This window comes from Ostrea edulis, chromosome 2 (assembly GCF_947568905.1).
Source record: "Ostrea edulis chromosome 2, xbOstEdul1.1, whole genome shotgun sequence".
NCBI classification, from domain to species: Eukaryota; Metazoa; Mollusca; class Bivalvia; order Ostreida; family Ostreidae; genus Ostrea; species Ostrea edulis.
Genome location: NC_079165.1, coordinates 57,795,873 through 57,816,180, shown reverse-complemented (window position 1 = coordinate 57,816,180; position 20,308 = coordinate 57,795,873). Strand labels below are relative to the sequence as shown.

The 20,308-nt window shown below is 33.3% G+C and overlaps 1 protein-coding gene across 2 annotated transcripts in view; it reads left to right on the top strand.

The window, feature by feature from the left end:
- Positions 1-20,308, top strand: part of LOC125678941 (protein Shroom3-like) — a 77,342-nt gene that overhangs the window by 2,686 nt on the left and 54,348 nt on the right. Inside the window, exon 2 of one of the 2 annotated variants that reach the window (XM_048917757.2) lies at positions 4,636-4,778. In XM_048917757.2, the coding sequence (XP_048773714.2) occupies positions 4,636-4,778 (143 nt within the window). Of the gene's footprint in view, positions 1-4,635; positions 4,779-9,112; positions 9,556-20,308 lie in introns of those variants that run through there. The other variant, XM_048917758.2, reaches the window with a different exon arrangement.

The window sequence follows — 20,308 nt, the reverse complement described above, 5'->3', positions numbered from 1 at the left end:
ATGAAGAAAGTGCGAGACATTTTTGCATGCTAAACAGACATATCTGTATTTAAAAGTACAAAAGATTCTAAATTAATGGCAGAAAAGTTGATGATTAATGATAAACTATGGAAAGATCCTTTGAATTAATTAATTGATGGTTGGAATTCAGGATAGTCAAAACACAAAGCATACCGTTTCACTCCTACACTACAGCCATTTTTACTGGGAAAATGTATTTGTTATGCAAATAAGTGTAAATATTTGCATCTGGAGGTAGTGGTTCTGGTGGATTTTTTTTTTTTTTTGAGGGGGGGGGGGGATTTATAATGCTTTAGGTTTTTCTTTTGTTTTGTGAACATTTTTTTCCCAAGATTATACAAGCTGACAAGCTGTGTTGTATTTGAATGGTCCTTGATTATAAGTACCAGCTGATACAATAAACTTTTCAATAGAGTCAACATTTTGTTTTCCAAGTTGTATATGGTGGGTGTAGTTCCTTAGTTACCTGATATAGAAGATTGAACTTCTCATTGAATTCTTACATTTATTTAGATAATGTTCACTTTATTTTACAAACTTGCTTGTCCTTAGTCACAAAACACAAATAAAGCTATTTCAACACCTTTTCAAAATGATATCAAACCAAGAATTATCATATTAATACTGGGGATGTTAAGTTCTGGGCGTTTTGGTTGACATGATCTTTTGTGGTTGTTCTAACTGAGGGAGGTGGGAGACATACTTTCTCTTTTGTTGTTTTATCTATAGAGTCTGGAGCCCCTGACCGGGGTTTTGCCAATTATAATGGTCTATTGATTTAGTTCTGTTGAGAAACCGTGTAAATATATTTGACAGGAAAAGAGAGAGAGGAAATGACTAATGTACTATGTCACCAAAACTCTTGTCAATGTCTTTCATTGGCACACTTTGGAGATACAAACTATAAGACCTCGAAATGTGTGGGGACCTCTCAATTGTTCAATGACATTTATTGCCAAGCTTCTTTGGTAACCAACTTACATAATGCTATCTAGGTTTTTGTGGAGTCCCTTTTTAAGAGCCTTTATGTATATTTTAGAGTTTCAGTTACCTTGACTGTTGTTTGAAGTTTTAGTGAATTTTCTATTGCTCCAATAGTTTAAAAGACTGTTGAGTTCTTCCCCAATTATGGAGTAAGAAATTGAATAAGAAATGTGTGGGTAGATAGATGTTTTCCACAGTAATTTTAAAACATGAAGCTATTTATATTTTTAATGTTTGCATAGTATTTAAACATCTTTTTAAAAATCATTTCATTGCACACACTCATTTCACATTAGCAATAATTAAATGTCATGCATTTCATAATTATGGTTTTGCCTAAACTCACAGGGTGTTTCATCCTTGGTCGCTAGTCTAGTATATATAATGGAGACATATGAATATTACACCAGTTTGATATTACAGACCTCGAATTATAAAAATTTTTCGGAACACAAAATAATTTCTGACTCATTTCTTTCATATTGTGATTATAGTAGAAAAATGCTTGCCACAGTTATTTTCGCATCTTGGACATTCTTAGTCCATATAAAGAGTTCTTGTATAATTTCCAAATAGATTAAATTAAAATCTTATTTTGGAGTATACACAATATTACTATATTTTGTATATATCAACCTGGGCACTTCAGTGGTTAGGTCACCTAACTATAAGTAAAATGCAAGGGTCCCAGGTTTAATTTCTGATTGATCCAATGGTTTTTCTCCCCTTCTTTGCAACCGTAACTTAGTGATGTCCACTTACATAACCTTCTGTAATACATAAGAGTTCATCTTACATTTTTACTTGCCACAACTTGGAGCAATCATAATTTGATTATTAGCAAATTATACTGACTCTAAAACAGACTTGGTAATATAGTTTTTTTTTTTAGAAACAAGATAAAATGCAAGTGAATTGTACCTGAATGTCATGATTATACATTATTTATAGAGAAACATCTATCCTGAACACCTCTATTAATCTATAACTCAGTCACTGACTTGGCACTGAGATTAGAGTGAAATGACCTATAACCCAGTCACTAGTCACTGACTTGGTACCGAGATTAGAGAGAAATGACACTTCTCTTGGCTCAGTGAATATGATACTTCTCAAGTAGCTAAAGCATCGTATTGGCATGAAAAATGTCAACAAATGTTTTAATATACGATTGTTTGATTTCAAACATTGAAACCAGCTACTAGAGCCTACAAAACGATACTTTGTCGACCATCTTTGTATACATCTAGACTGCAAGACCTAATTATTTTTTTATAGCAACTTTGAGATGTATAAAAAACAAAGGAACAAAAATAACACACGTTCATTATAGTAGGATGTAAATGGTTTCTACTGTCAGTCTTACATCCACACAACATTCTCATTTATAATCATGTTTACCACTTGCATGGAATATTCTTCAGACCTAGTTCCGTGGTGATCTGGGTTAGAATAGGTCCTCAATACCCCTTGCTTGTCGTAAGAGGCGACTAAATGGGGTGGTCCTTTGGATAAGACCGCAAAAACCGAGGTCCCGTGTTAATGAAGTGAATGAATTGGAATTATAAGAATCAAACATCCTTTTTGAAGAATTTATCTATGTGTAAACTCTGGACATTTTACTCACACTTCACATTTTTATTCAGTTTTTGAGTAAAATGTCCGGAGTTTACACATTGATAAATTCTTCAATAAGATTAAAATCCTATAATATTCAATCAATCAATCTTCAGACCTTTGTTTATATTTGTATTCAAACTATAACATAAATTAACTTAAACACATTTTTTATGGTTACTTCGTTAGTAGAGAGTACTAATAATTATATGAAATAAACAATTCCGAATTTACATAGTGTGATATATGCCAATGCAATGCAGTTACGGTGGTCGTTGGGAAAATGTCTACATTTAGCATCTTGAGTACTACTAAATGCCATCACATATATTTTCGGTGTACAAAAGAAAATTTTGATCCTTTTATTTTCATGAGCTCCTCAACTGTGTATCATTTTATGTATCCTGATCTGTGACAGTCATGCCAGTGTTAGTATCCTGATCTGTGACAGTCACGCCAGTGTTATGTATCCTGATCTGTGACAGTCACGCCAGTGTTATGTATCCTGATCTGTGACAGTCACGCCAGTGTTATGATCTTGTAAATGTATCATGATCTGTGACAGTCACGCCAGTGTTATGATCTTGTAAATGTATCCTGATCTGTGACAGTCATGCCAGTGTTATGATCTTGTACATGTATCCTGATCTGTGACAGTCACGCCAGTGTTATGATCTTGTAAGTGTTATATACCCTGCGTAAAAATATAAAAGTACTAATAGTTTCAAAATACTGGAATGTATTAAATTGCTGCAGACTTAAATACTTGGAAGTATATCTATGAAACTAATTACTCTGTTTTACACCAAAAGTAATGTGTTCAATTGCCCCCAAATATTCTGTATGCATGCATGCATAAACATATTTCATTCAGATGCGTATATTAGGGCGATTGAGCTGGTTTTCTGAGACACCTCGATAACAAATATATGACATAGAATTAGGAATAAACTGACACATGCAATATGTATAATATAAGCTTGTTTTAAAACTCCAAATTATTATTAATGAAATTTTTTTTTACTGCAAATGTATATATGCATGCTTAACAATAATTTTCATCTAGATACTGAATAAACACTGTCTTAAAAGTCATCTAGTTACTAAATAAACCCTGTTTAAATCATCTAGTTACTAAATAAACACTGATTAAATCATCTAGTTACAGAATAGGCAAATGTTTATCACACCACCAGACATTGTTTTCTCTTTTCCCCAAAGTATATGATACTTAATTTCACATCATAAGGTGAATAACAGTTTTCATGTTTGACATTATTTTTTGTTATAGCATCACTTGATCTTTAGAAACATTAAAAACACCATCAGTAAATGTATATTCATTGTCATTCCTTTTCAAAGAAATTAATCATCATACTTAGGCAAAGGGAAAAAAGCTGGTGTTGCTTAGATACATATAACTCCGCCCTCATGTAATTTATCAACATCAATGGTTAATTCAAAGTAGAAAATCTGTATTCATTTCCACTTAAAATCTGATCGTTTAATTTAAGCAATAATCAAAGAAAATGTATATGTTGCCTATCTGTCATGGTGACCTTTGTAAAGATGTCATAAATATACTTAAACAGAAGTATCAACACAAGAAAATCACAACCATTGTATGATAGCTAAACAATCATATGATATAGAAAATACCAGGAGTTACTGCCCTTGACAACAGTTTTGGAAATGGATTAAATTAACTCAGACAGTGTTAATGCATTGTAGGTTTAATAACAAACTATTATCTGAGTTGACCATGATTAACTCTGCAGTGTCAATCTACCCTATGTTGCATATTTAGAATATCATTAATTTTTTTTTACTGCATCACAGTCAACAATTCCCTGTTTTTCTGATAATTGATGGCACTGTTGTCAAGTGGGTTAATTGTGAAGATGATATGTTACTGTTTTTCCATGTTTATAACAATTAATATACATACTTATTACTAGTATACATAAAAGAAGTGACTTATAATGATGGCAATGGTTAATCTTATATCTATAGGTTGATCCTGATGGAAAATGTCCAGGTCATGTTTTACCTGGGGACTACATTCTGGCTGTGAATGGTGTGGCCCCAGAGTCCTTGTCAGAGGGAGAGCAGCTGATTAAAGATGCCTTCAAGACTCTAACACTGACCATGTGGAGGTAAGGTGGTCAATAAGTCCTATAAATGTAATCCAACTCAAGCTGAAGAGATGAACGGTATGTAAATACGGGATATCGGAACCATTATTTCGTCTCCAATTCCAGCGAGGTTTTAATATTTAGTCTGTCCAACGAGATCATGTTTTCTGTGTTAACTTGGGCAATTTTTCATGAAAAAAATACACATTACTATCAGATATAGTGAGTCAAGGCAGTTTGCACTGTTTTTCAAAAATGTGGGGTGGGGAGCAAATGGAGAGAAAAGTTGCTGTCATATCTGTATGAAAATTCCTTGTTACATGTAGCAAGTAAAGTAGTTTTGCTGTAAAAAAAAAAAAGGGGGGGGGGGGGGGAGGGGACACAATTCATCGGTTCAACCTTGCATTTTCACATTTTCACTATTGCACATGTATGGAGATTGATGCATAAATTGTGATTATGTTTTATACTCAAAAAATCATATCATTTCATGGCAGTCAGTTGTCGTAATGACTCAAGAAAGTCTCGCTAAGTAAATATCTACATATGGTAGAGGAATTAAACAGTGAATTTTTTTGTTTTGTCTCCGCTACCATGCAAAAATCAGAAATTTAGATTGATAATTATGTTTTTGGTACTAGGGTATTCGCTAGCGACATTCTGACAAAAGAAAAATTCTTCTAATCAGGCAGATACTTTCGTATGAGAAATGAGTCGTCTTTAGCATCACTAATTTGTATGTACAAGAGTAAATACCCAAGTGACACATCATTTTTGTAATTTCTTTTTATGAACAGTTCCAAATTTTTATACCGTAGTTCCGATATCCGGTATTTCATACTAATAGTATGTAAATAGTTTCCTTATTTTGGAACTCAATCTGGTGCCATGGCTGTGTCAAACCTATAGGTAGTGATTAATTGCTCCTTTATCAAATGCTAAGCATTTAGAAGTGAGAATGGGTTTTATGGAATGACCTTAAAAATGGAGGTCCTGTGTCGCAAGAGGCGTTGGCACATTAAAGAACCCTCACTGCTACAGCCGTAAGCGGTAAGCGTAGGTCCAGATTTGTAGTACTTCACCTACAACTGGTGACGTCTCGATATGACTGAAAAATTCTCCGCGGGATAAAAAACAATCAATCAACCAATCTCACCCCCTTTCCTTTTATCATGTTATATCATAAATGCTAAACCTCCTTCTCTTTCTTAGAGAGAATGCAAAAGTTAAATTTTTGGCTGCACTGGGTTATCGAACCTGACACTTCTGCAGTTCTCCAATGAGCTGTGCTAACCTGTGAAACACGTACCGCATAAAAGGGAAGTAACTGTGTTATCTTTCTTCCAGTGTGAGGTTACACTTACATCTAATTTTAAAAAATGAAATTATCATGGTTACATTTGCACTGACTGCATGTTTATAAAACACCCCTACACTTCATTTCACAAAAAGAAACCTCTGCATGTATATCAATTATTAGACTGTTGAATTTCAAAAGAATCATGATGTTCTGAACAATTGCTTTTTATGCTTTTGATTTTTAAAATTCCATTCTTGAAATGAACTGTCTGGCCTGTAGATTATTTAATAGCATTTATTGCACAGGGTGACCTTGGAAGCAAAGGAGTTTCAATAGAATTTAAATTTTAATCATAATAGTTTCTTTTTTGTTGGGTTTTTCTGATATGAGCCCCATGCTATGTTGAGACCTTAACAGAACTTTAGAATGGATATAATCGATAAACTCTTGTAAGTATATCGTGAATTATATTTTTCATTTTGAAACATATTTCATAAATAAAATTTCTTTCAATAATAATCAACAATGCTATTGATATGATGAAATCATTTTAAAATGAAGTGGAATAGAAATGCACGGAAGATTATCAGTGTTTGAAATTATGAGCATACTGTAATGAAATGTTGTATGTGCACATCAATGTCCAATAACAAAAACTTAAAAAAGCATTTTCATTTTCACCTTATATTTGCACCGATTGACCAAAGGGTAAAGTTGACATTCTAAAATTAATATTTTGTCAAATAATTAAAATATGTTTGTTGCGGAATGTGTTTATGGGCTTTTATTGAGTTTTCGGCAAACTCTGTATTGTGGCAGTTAATAAGGGAGGAATTTATTGAATTCAAACGAAAATGACTGAAATAAAATCTTCTGTCTGATTCTAATTTAGCCAGGTGAAAGTTATGAGATTCCTTTGTTGTAAGTAGCGGGTTTGAGTGTTGTTCACATTGGAGATGAAGGAAATGATTGCCTGCCAAATATATAGGGATATAAATTAAGGAATAATGAGTAAGAGGTTTTGTGTGGAAGATCCCCCTATTAAAGTACATATTGTCACATTCCTGAAAGATTACAATATATCAATTTCAGGTGTGACAGTTGAATTGTTATTGATTTGGTAAGGTATGCAAGGGGAGATATTGCCAGTAAAATTGCTTAGTTATGTTGTATATGCAGCTGAAGGAATAAATTCAGATGTGGATTTACTATGGATAAGAACTGCATCCTGAAGAGGTAGATAGATCTAACTGAGGTAGAGTAGGAAACAGTTTATTTATTTAGGAAATCAATGTGACGTTTTCGACAGCGCTTTTATGCAATGATATTCTGATGTATATACATAACCAGTGGTATGTAGAATTATTCCAAAAGGAAACATTGATGAAAAAAGAGACAAGGTCCCCAGTTATCCCCTCGGGGCTCACGGGAATTGAGACCACTGCATTTGATAATTTCTTCAAAGCACTATTATCATTTTGAAACCCCAAAATGTTTGGTACCTAGAATATTATTGTGTTTTTGTTTCTTCTTTGACTTACTTATCTCCTCCATACCCTTACAAACCCACATTTTTAGACCACACTGCTGGAATATAACTTACTTATTCACACTATTATTACATATACTAAGACCAAAAAATATACCTCTAGCGAACCTTGGTGAAAATAATTGGATTTGCTATTTAATTGTTAATTCCCCTTTCTATATAATCTATTGTAATTCTTTTTGGATAGTGAGGATTAAATGCTCTCTATACCTAGACATATACTCTAATGTTGATCATTATGCCACGGCGATTTTCACCAATGGAAAGGCTTTAATGGATAAAATTACATGTAATGTCTATTCATGAAAAAAATGCCGAGTTTTTTGGGTGCAGGGTATCTGACCAAAATTGTTCAAACTACCTGTTCAAAGATTTTGTGAGCTACTAGTATAATCTTCATTCACCATTATCTGCCGCTGTGTACAATCCCAGGCTGCACCATGCTTGATTCATTAGAATTGTGATTGTCACTAACAGTTATTCTTTCACCCAGCATTTGATTGCGACTAAATGTTTGGATGAGACCTGAGAAACCAAGGCACCTTATCATGTCACAATTTTAGGAGTTGGCATGATAAAAAAAAACTTTCATTGCTAAATGGCCCAGTAGCTCTAGCATCATATTAAAGGTCTAAATTTTTGGATACTTAATTCGCTGCTGGTGATGTCTCCAAATAAATGAAAAATTGTGGTAGGAATGTAACACTCCTAATAATCAATCATTAAAACATTAGGAAGAAGTGAAGTAATGTAGTGCCAAATATAGAATTATACAACAGACACAGGCCAATTTGCATGCAGTAATTTTGCTAGCATCCACCATGATAATTAAAGTCATCATTCGATGGACATCATCGACAGATAACTTTTACTATCATTGATGATCATTTGGCAAGGAACAGTGAGTATTGTGAATCAGCCTCTGGTCTGAAAATTCAACCCACAAAGGATTAACACCAGAAACCATCTGAAGTTCTGTAACATAAAGATCCATAGTAAATCACCACAAGCAAATGGTCTTAATGAAAGGTGAAGGACTTTTTTTGGTCTGCCTATGAGGAATGAAGTGGATCGAAAACTCTTAATTGGCTTCAAGTGAAGAGGAAAGTGATCTATACATTGTAGCCACATCATTAATAATGACCATATTTATAGAAGTTTATGTCACTTTTCTCATGTTGTCAGAAAGAGTTTTCTAGTTCAGGTGGTTCCTCTTTTGTATCATTTTACAATTTCTCCTTTCAATAAATCTGGAAATTCTTCTATACATGGGTCCGTTACTCTAACTGCTTTATAGCGTCTTTTTAAATGACCCTTTATGGCCTGCTCAAATTTTCACAACATGGGGGCTATTAGAATAATCCTATTTTCTTCACTAATTGTTTTGGGACAATAGACCTACTTTGTCCTAATAAGCTTATCAGTTAAAAAAGTGCAGTGCCATTGTGCGTCTTCATTCAAACTTGGTACACATGTGTCTCTTTGAATGAAAATGAACTGGTGTGTATTGTGTGTTCAGTCCTCCATGTATCATAGTAATTCCTGCATTTAGACAGGACACATTGGATTATCCAGTCGTTTAGTCCAAAGGAAATCTAATTAGATTTAATTCTAAACAACTGTTATGAAGCAAATAATGACTGGTTGAACTGTGGCCCTAAGTTAAGCCTTCACTGATTTCATATTATAATTTTATTCAACTAATTGAAGAACATCTGTTGGGTTTTTTTCCATTCAGAATGTTTAAGGAAGTTGCTTACAAAATGCAGGATAAAATTTGGAGCAGTTGGAATATTAATTTACTGTGCAGTGTAAACCTAAATTTATAAAATGGAAGGAGGTACCAAACCAACTCGCATTTTGCTCAGCCCACCCCCTTTGAAGGTCAATTATGACCAGCTTCCTGTGGGCCCCCGGACTCGTGCGAGCTGGTCTGGAAAAGCTGACAGGTGGGTGATAGTTATAGCAATCACAACATGCAAGATCTATGTATTTTTTTCTAAATTCTGATGGTAGTAGCATTGTTTATTCTGGGCCTTCTCCTTTGAGTCGGTTCCATTTTTAGAATTTTATGTTTTGAGACGGATTAAAGCCAGGCTAAAAAAAGTCTACGAGGCTCAGCGATAACAAGGAACTTTTACTGCTTATAAACAAGAATATCAAACAAACTTGTAATTTAATGATAAAAACAATAACTAATCTGTTCTTGACAAAATTATTCTCTATACCACAAAATAGAAAGAAAAATGTTCAGGTCTAATCAACACTCCCATCAAAATAGAGTTGAAATGTCCTAACCATTAATATCATTTAAGTTTATATCGAAATGTGTTTTTTGATTTTTGCAAATTCAGTCACTGCTTATATTTTATTAGTACAGATCATTACAGGCCATCAAGGTCACATAACTCCTAATCGCAGGGTTTTATTTCTTGTATCATGCCCATTATATTAGGACAATTTGTCAAATAAATGTAATGACCATGTGTAGGACTTCTTGTACCTTATGCATGCTTTGATATTTTTTATTGTGGTACAATTTTAGAGATGTTTAAAAGAATGCCTTTTATTGTCTAAACTGAAGAAAAATATTCCATGCGAAGTTTTTTAGTATACTGATGCTTTGAATGATTTCACTTTCACCAAATAGTATGTTTGGGACTATGTATCATGTTCAAACAATGTGGGACTATGTATCATGTTAAAACAATGTGGGACTATGTATCATGTTCAAACAATGTGGGACTATGTATCATGTTCAGGCAATGCATAGGACTATGTCCAATGTTCACACAATGTGGGACTATGTTTTATTTACAGACAATGCATGGGACTATGTTTATGTTCAGACAATGTGGGACTATGTTTAATGTTCATATAATGTGGGACTATGTTTTATTTATGGACAATGTGTGGGACTATGTATCATGTTCAGACAATGTGGGACTATGTCTAATGTTCAGACAATGCTTGGGACTAATGTTTTATTTACAGACAATGTAAAATTTAGTATTAATTTAAGAACAGCCTGAGAAGAGACAAGAATCATTGGATAATGGCAGTTTATTTGTTGTGTGGGTCATTTATGCTCACCACCCCCCACCCCCACCCCCCAATTATTGGTAATGTTTTAACTGAACATCATCTTCGCTAGCCAAGGGTTTTCAGTCCAATCCGCTTGACACTGAACTGAAAACCGTTGACTAGCAAAGATGATTGAACATATAACAAACATGACATAAGAATGCTGAGGATTCCATTATCACTTGTCTGTCACGATCTGTCACTGATGGTTGAGAAAATGATAAATACCAAGGCATAAAAAGGACCTTCATGGTAGATACTGTATGTACCAAAGTTCATATATCCTGGAGATGCAAAATTGAGGATTGAGTTATTTTCAGAGAGATATCCTTATTCACTTAATCATTTAATTTATCACATTGGAGAACAGAAGGGAAGGAATGCTAAATTGACTTGATCATGGACATTTCATTGATCAAAAAAATTCATTATGAGGACATGATTAATTGTCTAAAAGGTATTTCAAAACAAAACCTTCAATCATCTTACAGACATCGATATGGCATATGTCAATTCTGACTGCAGTATTAACTTTTCTTACGGAAAAAATAAAGATATTGTACAATAATGTTTCCTTAAGTGTAATGCATTATAGACATATTCTCAGTGCAAATTGTGGTTAATTTTGTCAATGAATGGTTCAAACACAATGGAGGATGTCATTTGTAATCATTGCATCATTTTCAAATGACTATGCAATTTGCAAAAGTCATTCAATGAACCAAATCTCAGGAAAGTGGACTATCGTAAATTGTCTAAATTCATTAAATCATTAATTTATCATCTGTTTTTGTGTAGGAGGGGGCCAATAATAGCCTTCCAGTATAGTATTAAGTTATGGTTACTTTAACACTGATAAAAAATTTTGGTTTCTGGTACTGCAACATTTCCAATAGTGGTGCATGCTATTTATAATCATGTCTTGAAAAAAAGTATTTCAACACCAAAGTTACTCATTTTAAAAAAATTTTGAAAACAGCAATGATTTTTAATTTCCAAATTGCACAATTCAGTCTGTACCTTTGTTTGATATACCTGTATTCATTGCTTATTGTCCACTCTGTCGGCTGAGAATCGCCTGCGCGACTAATGTATTCGCTTTCAACAGAATTGCGAGTTTTATACACAGTGCTTTAGCTCCTTATTTAACTGTACAGATTAACATATCAAACTTGCTCATCAAAACTATGGGTCCTCCGCAATTTTCTATTGCAATCTGATGGCAGATTATTGAAATAAGGGAAGCACAAATTGGTCATCAAGTGGGTCATCACCATTGAAACATTTCTAGAACTGTCAGAGAGTACCAATTGATAAATGACATCAGAGATCATGAAAGATCTGGAATACCCCGAAAACATCCATGAGGACATCCGAGAGGACAATGCACTCAGAAGGATGATTAGACAAAACGTTTTTACCAATAGCTCAGTTCTAAAAAGGGAATGGAAGCCACATTGTTTGCTTTCAACAAGAACAATGCAGAATTGGAAGAATTCATTTGGCTATTGTGCAAGAAGACCCATTGCTTACATCCAACCACAAAGCAGCACATATACAATCTGGTTTCAAGCTCGCTAACGTTGGAACCCTATGCCCCTTGGTTAGATGATAGTTGCTTTTTACTACAAATCACAGATGGACAAATGTGTGTATGGCAGCAACCTAGAACTGCATATGCTAAAATGAAATATTGTAGGAACAATTCCCTCAGGTGGTGGATCGGTTATGGTGTGGGGCTGTTTCCTACAACTGAAAACTGGATCTTCCCACAGTTAGGTTAGATTTGAACCCTATCCGGACTGAAGCTCATCATAGAGAGTTTATTATTTGTTTGAAAACAAAGATTGAGGTGTGTTATTCTTTACAAAGTTTTCAAAATAAATGGATATTGATCCAAGTTCATCATATATATCACATTTCAAGTATACTTTATATAGGTAAAATATGTGTCATTTAAAAGTTAGATTTGTGACTGTACAAAATTAAGATGCTTTGAATTACAAATTTAACATTTCACTGGTTTGTAAATATAAAAGGACTCTGGTCTTTGTTTACGCAACACAAACTTAAGGCTAGAATTGCTCTTATCCTTGCATTCAAAAGGCCCAAATTTTGGTTGTCAACATTAAATGTGTTTAATATAGTTTTAATTTTTAAAATAAAAGATGAAAAATATTTTTTTTTCAAAAAACGTGAACCAGGAATCTGTTTAGTTTGAAGTTTACAACATGTTAACCTTATTTAAGGAGGTATGCTACACCAGAGAAATTTGATATGGGTGAAAAGTGGAGGATATGTACAGCAATATTTTGAAATTGAAAACTTTCAATCTACTTTATTTAGTCAAAAAATGCAGTTTTAGTTGAAAGCAATCTGAGAAAAATTTAAAACCCTGCTAGACTCGAACCCGCGATCTACAGTTCAGCAGTCGACATGCTATTAACCTACTGAGCTACTCAGCTAGGTCATGATTTTTTAAATGAATAGGCAAATATTGCTGATATTTATATTTTCATCCATGTTTTAAAAGGAAGTCAGCCATTATGACGATGTAGAGTACCCCCTTAACTTTATTTCAATCAATAGATGTTTGAATCAGCAAATAGAAGCATAGTAAATATCCTTTGTACTGTAAACCAACTTTTATTCGCATGTGAGAAAATTTTGCGAGATTCGTGAGAACCTCATCGTCACAAATATATCATGTCTGTCATAGGCTAAAAAAAGACTCAAACATGAAATTTACTTGCCGTAAACCAGTTCACCACAGGTGAATCACGAAATAAAGTAGCCACAAATAAAAGTTGGTTTACAGTATATCACATCTTCTTATCTTTGAAAAAGAATGACAATGAATACATTTACTAATGGTGTTTTTAGAGATCAAGTGCTGCCATTTAAAAAAATAACGTCCATGAAAACTGTTATTCATCTCATAGTGTGAAATTAATCATCATACTTTCTTGAAATTAAGACTTTTAGGTTTCTGGTCATATTACAGGGTAAGATATGCACAAGTCCAGTGTTCTATAGACCAGTGGTCCAAAGTCCATATCAAGACATCTGTCAAATCCTTTAGAACTTTTGGAACTAAGCCATTAGACTTAATTGATTCTGAGAATGACTATCATCTGATGGGCTCCAGGAATATAGACAAAAAACTAGGATCTCTGAAGTTTCCATAATGGCATGTAATAAGTTCATGTTCTTTTGAAGTTTGAAAACCATGCAGATATTCAGGTGTTTTCAACTCCAGGAGTTGTAAGAAAAATTGGAGAGATTTCTGAGTATTCTTTTTATTGCAGCGCTTTAAATGTATATGAAGTGAGTGTAAAAGTGCTCGAGCTGCTTGTTTAGTACTTGCTTTCTGGGGAGTGACACAAACATGCTTTAAAAAGATTTGAGTCTAGACCGACTTAAACATTTGCTGAGATTGCCAGTACTTGTGGACCTAATAGAACTAATGTAAAATATATGTCTATACCAATAACTGACTTTCTTTTGACAATTTGAAATATTTTGTTATACTGGAGTGTATACACCAAGAGATGCGGAGTTGGTTGTGCCCCTCTTATGGCTATTGGTCACTAGAAGTATAACAATATATTAAATCACCAGAGCTTATTATATGTTACTTCAACTGTTTCCTCACATTTTCAGTGTACAAGAATGGGAGTAGTCCCCCTTTGAACATTCTAGTTTTGCAAGCTAGCTCTTGTTAGAAGATTTGGTGTCATTATGCAAATAATGGCAGATGATTATCTATATGTAAGCATAAAAGAAATTTTGATGCTAAAGTGTAGAAATTGACATTTAAATTTTATTCTAAAAAAGGGTACAGAGAGTTAGAATTTTAGCATATTGTTAACAAGATTTTTCAAAATTCTAAATACTGTAAATTTGATTAGTGCTGTGATTACATTGTTGATCAGAACATATACTTACAACATTGATGTAATAAAAATTCCTTGCATATCTTGATAATGTGTTTATGATGTCATTTCCATATTCCCATATATTTTGGACAAAATTTGCTCTGAAGTATGTTTGTAAATGAATACTAAGCATCTTCAATAGAGTTAGAAAAATGCAAGTTAAAGAGGATGTAATGGGGATAGAAGAAAGAAGGATTTGAAAACCCCCATAAACCATAGATTTGTGTTAATAGCCTTTGTAAACTGACTTAGTCAAGGTCATGTCAGTATAGCAACCAGTAGTCTAGAGGACCACTACATTTAGTTTTAATCATAATAGCATTATGGGCTTGTTAACTTATGATTGATTGTTTGGATTTTAAGGTCATACATGACGTTTTTACTATTTTTTCATCATCTCGATATGATTTCCCAAATAGGTTTAACTTTTATATTGTATTAACTATACTTTAATTTCGGATTAAGATCTAGTTATTAATGCAAGGTTACCGGGTTCAGTATTCGATTGATTCGGAGATTTTTCTCACTTTCTTTGCTACAATAACTTTGTAATGTCCATATACAACCTTATGTGATACATAAAAGTTGACTACATTTTTACTTGCCATATAACCAGGAGCAATCAAAATGTGCTAATTATAAAATTCTAAAACAGACTGGTAATATACCCCAATTTTTTTTTTGCTGGAATAAGATAGGATGCAAGTGAATTATATACCTGAAATGTCACGAAAAATTATATATTATTGAGAAACATCACATATGACTTTAATGTCCCTTGAAGAATTACTTTGTTTCACTCTTACTGAGAGGTGAAGTGTTACATATTTTGATCTGTGATTTTAAGCAGTGAAGGGTCTTTATTATGGGACCATTGGTTTTCAATGTCTCACTGAGAAGACATGCAACTGAGTTCTAATGCCATTAGTACCACTGGCAAAGGAACAGTCCATACCTATTCCAGTGACTGGCCTATCACAACCAGCGCTAATAAACCCCAAACCGTATACTGCTCACAAAGTTTTACTAACCAACCAACCATCTGCATATGTGACTGCAGTAACCAAAATCTTCCAAATAATTTTAACCTCTGGTCATGTAAAGCGTGAACTTTTACCCTCTTCATATATGACCTATGAAGATGTCACCTTAGAAAACTTTAAAAAGCTGATGTAGTAAAAAGATCAATGAAACAACAGATGTTAGCAAGCTGTATAAGCTTTTGTGAGACACAAGTTCAGCTTCTCTCTGATGTGCTTGGGGAGGGACAGTCAAAAAAACAGTTAACAAAGCAAAAAACGAACACCAAAGGTACGGGGGTGCCAGGATAGGTGTAAGTATGGACATTCTTGTTTATGGTTGGCTGAATTTCTTAATGTATGTTGTGTAAATATTCGTTTTCCGTGACATCTATTGAGTAAGAAAAGAAACAATTCTCTGATAGACATATCCTGGTCTGATCAAAACTTGCCACCTCTGGATTCTATTTAAAGGATTTTGTAGAAATGTCTTAAAGTACACCTGCATGCATCGCTGTACCGTGGGGATATGTTTAATTAGACTGAACTATCTGATAAATTTATCTTAGTTCTTTCTTTTACTCAAGGCTGACATGGCAATGGCAGTTATTAGCCAGTCTCTTTTGGTTCTTCGTTACGCTATGCTGTATAAAAAAGTTACATCTGTCATTTAACATTTTTAAATGTTCAATATTGAAGACACAGTAAGTGGCCCAGTGGTTGCTGATAGGTATAGATTGATAGAAAAGTAAGTCACAATTTTTTTCTACATAATCACTCCCTTCAAGCTAGCACTTGTGTTTGTTAAGGTCATACGTAACAATTCTCAATAATATATATTTTTTCATAAACTTCAGGTACAATTCACTTGCATCTACAAAAAATTGGGGTATACTACAGTGTACAGTGGGTTTGTTGTAGAGTTAGCATATTTTGATAGTTCCTGGTTGTGGCATATAAAAATTGTAAGTTCTCTTATGTATTGTAGATCACTTTTATTTAGTGAGACCTTAATTTAGTGTGGACACAAAAATGTATTTATTCATGAGACAGAACTTTTCCCAAATCATTATTTATTGCTTAATTAAGTCTTCCATGTAACACTTTATTCATGAGAACTACATTTTCACCATAGGCTAGTCTCGCGAAATTACATGTAAATTCTTGCTAATAAAATGTGATTTACAGTATTACAGTAGGTTGTGTATATGGAGGTTACTTAGTTGATGTAGCAAAGAAGGGGAGAAAAAATCTTTGGATTAATCGAAGATCGAACCCAGGACTTTTAACATTTCTGAAATAATTAGGTGATCTAACTGCTGAGCTAACCAGGCTGATATACAAAGTATTGGTAATATTTACTACAATATAAAGTTTAAACTCAATTTTGGAAATCATATAAGAATTCTTCATATCGAGGAGATGAAAAAATAATTTTAGAAAAATGTCAGAAATGTTGTGTATGTCTTTAATTGATTTATAATCCTCTTCAAATTTCATAATATAAATGTATAATTTCTTGACCCTCATGCATTTCTGAACAAGCTAGTTTGGTTTACATGTATATCCTTATAGTTAACAACACTAGACAAAATTTTTGACCTGATTCATCACAAAATTTATTTCTTACAAACATTCAAACTTGGAATGCCTGAAATAGATTGAAAATTTAATTAAATCTTTCATTAATGAATAAGGATCTTCAAAAGTCCTTGTGTCCAAATTATTTAAAAAACAGATTTCCAGGGAAAAGATATGCAATTAAATTAAAGCTTGAAATGAACTCAGAAAGCATGCATTTAGCATATGAAAGGATATTCATTTTAGAATTTAGTACCTGGAGTACTTTTTGGAGATCAAAAAGTAAAAATCATTCATCATTTTTTTGTCCAAATTATCATTTTCATTTCTCATATAACTGTTTGTCCAGCGATCTCTTATAAGCTGTCTGTTCATATTTTTGAAATAGCAGACCATTTCAACCTAACTGAATTTGACAAAGAGCTTACATAAGTTGTATTCTAATAAAGGCCGCCTTTGAAAGGATAGTTCAAATATAATGAAAATAGGATATAGGGTTTCTAAAAGTCTGACAGACCCCAGGTGTGAGTTTCATTGCATTGAGAATAAATTTAATTTTTATTCTTCAAATAATGGCTCGGAGGAGGTCACAACTCACAGCTGAGATCCATAGGGCAAGCCCTTTTACTATTTAGTCAAAAGATAAGATATCTCTTTAAATTAAAGAGATATCTCTTATTTTAAAAAAATATCTCTTCAGAATGAGAGATATCTCTTAATTTTAAGAGATATCTCTCTCTAAAAAAGTCATATCTCTTTCACTTAGAGAGATATCTCTTTTACTTAGAGAGATATATTTTGCTTAGAGATATTTTTTTTACTTATAGATATCTTTTACACTTACAGAGATATCTCTTTTACTTATAGAACACTTACAGAGATATCTCTTTTACTTATAGAGATATCTCTTACACTTACAGAGATATCTTTTTCACTTGGAGAGATATCTCTTATACTTTAAGATCTGTTTAATTTAAAGTGATATCTCTTTAAGTTAAAGAGATATCTCTTTTTGAAAATTTAATAAATTTAAAAGAAATATCTCTAAGTTAAAGAGATATCTCCTTTTACATCGATTGAGAGATATCTCTTTACACTAGCGAGATATATCTAACTTTCTCTTTGAGAGATATCTCTCTAGCTTTAAGAGATATTTCTTGAAGAAAAAGAGATATCTTTCTAGCATAAAGAGATATCTCATTTAATTAAAGAGATATCTTTTTTAGTTAAAGAGATATCTCTTTTGTTTAGAGAGATATCTCTTGGTTAAAGAGATATCTCCCTAGCATAAAAAGATCTCTCTCTAAGTTAGTGATATATCTCTACAACCAATAGAGATATCTCTCTAGTTTAAAGAGATATCTCTCTTATTTAAAGAAATATCTTATTTTACAAATAAATAATTAATGGACTTGCCATTAGATCCAACATAAAATTAATATAGTATAGAGATTCAAGTTTGCTCATACATGGTCCCCTGGGTAGTGTTGCAATTAAAGAGATCATGCGACCTACAGTTTAAAATAATACAGGAGGGGAGCTAGGGGGTCCATCAAAAATGTTATTTTCAAAGCAAAATTTCATGTAGTTGCATTATGTCCATGGCTAATAGTGTGTAGCATATTGTTATTTCAGGGGAAAAAACTTCAAGAGAGGTTTTCAAATTAGCAGGACGACCTTGGAGACTGTCTCACCTTCTCTTGTTGGGATAGAGTGTCTCATGGTTGCATCTTAGTTGAAAGGATTATGTAAAACATTAATGATGTACAGACTGCAGTGTTTTGTTAATGATTTTGTCAGTACAAGAAAGCATTAAGAATTAAAACGGATAAACCTGCATGTGTGGAAGTTTGAATCAATATTCTTCTCATTGATTGCATGTAGACTTTATTATGCAGTATTCTGTATAACATGCAGAACATGCACCATAAATGATAACAGTTCTTCAAAATTGATCAGAGTTTTAAATTTGAATTTGTACCCTAGCTATCACAACTAACTTATCTAGCTAGGGCCTGGATTTTGCTTTGTTATGTAATAAAGTTGTACCAGGAGAAGAGAGACACAAAGGTTGAGGGTTTACTGGTAAGAAATCAATTTTTCAACTCAATACAAAACTCAGGTTCCATACATCGATATTTGCATCATCCAGGTATTATACGATTTTCCCTGCATATATTTAAATGTGGCAATTACCGTAAACCTACGTGGAGTGCTATTGAGGTGCATTTCATAATAAAAACGTATTTTTATGTAAATGTAACTTGGACTTCGCTGTAGTTGGAAAGGGCTGACAAACAGTGGCAAGATTCCTACATCTTGTCGTGTTGTCAGGTCGGTGATTAAGTGCGTCAACCATAGCATGCACTGTGTTGTAAAAAATGCACATTTTACAAGCATGATGTTGGCAGGAAATGTTAAACTTTTGAAACAAGTAATTCCTTAGATGTGCAGGTTTGTCATTGCTGAAATCGAAATTCCAATTAGATTAATTGGAACATAAGGTGACTAAGTTGACTTGCTGTATAAATTCATTTGAAATGCTTGTCCATCCATGAGTGATATAAACAGTGAAAGGTTTAGGGCAGATATAGAGGGCTTTCATAAAGAGCTTGGGAGAGGCAGATACATAAAGAGCTTGGGAGAGGCAGATATAGAGGACTTTCATAAAGAGCTTGGGAGAGACTCGGAAGCATATCAATTAAGTAAAGCTCATGGTGCCAAGGTCAAATGATGGTAACTGTGATAGAAAGCATAAGCCCCCATTTGTACCCTACATACACTTCAAATGTTGACCATGATGGACAATCATTGTCAATAATAATATAGAATTTTACCTCAAAACAGATATGGTACATTGTGTTGTAAGTACTGTGCAAAATATTTTACATAGGTCATTGACAAAGAACATGTTTCCTTGAATTTTGATGGATCATTCTCAGTGTGTCAACTCTTGCCTGGTTACTGGAATTTATTAGGGCCCTACAATGAAAAGCAATAGCCCGGGCTATTGTAATTCATCCATCTGTCTGTCAACACTTGTTGTGATAACTCGAACACAAACTGTTTTCACCATAACA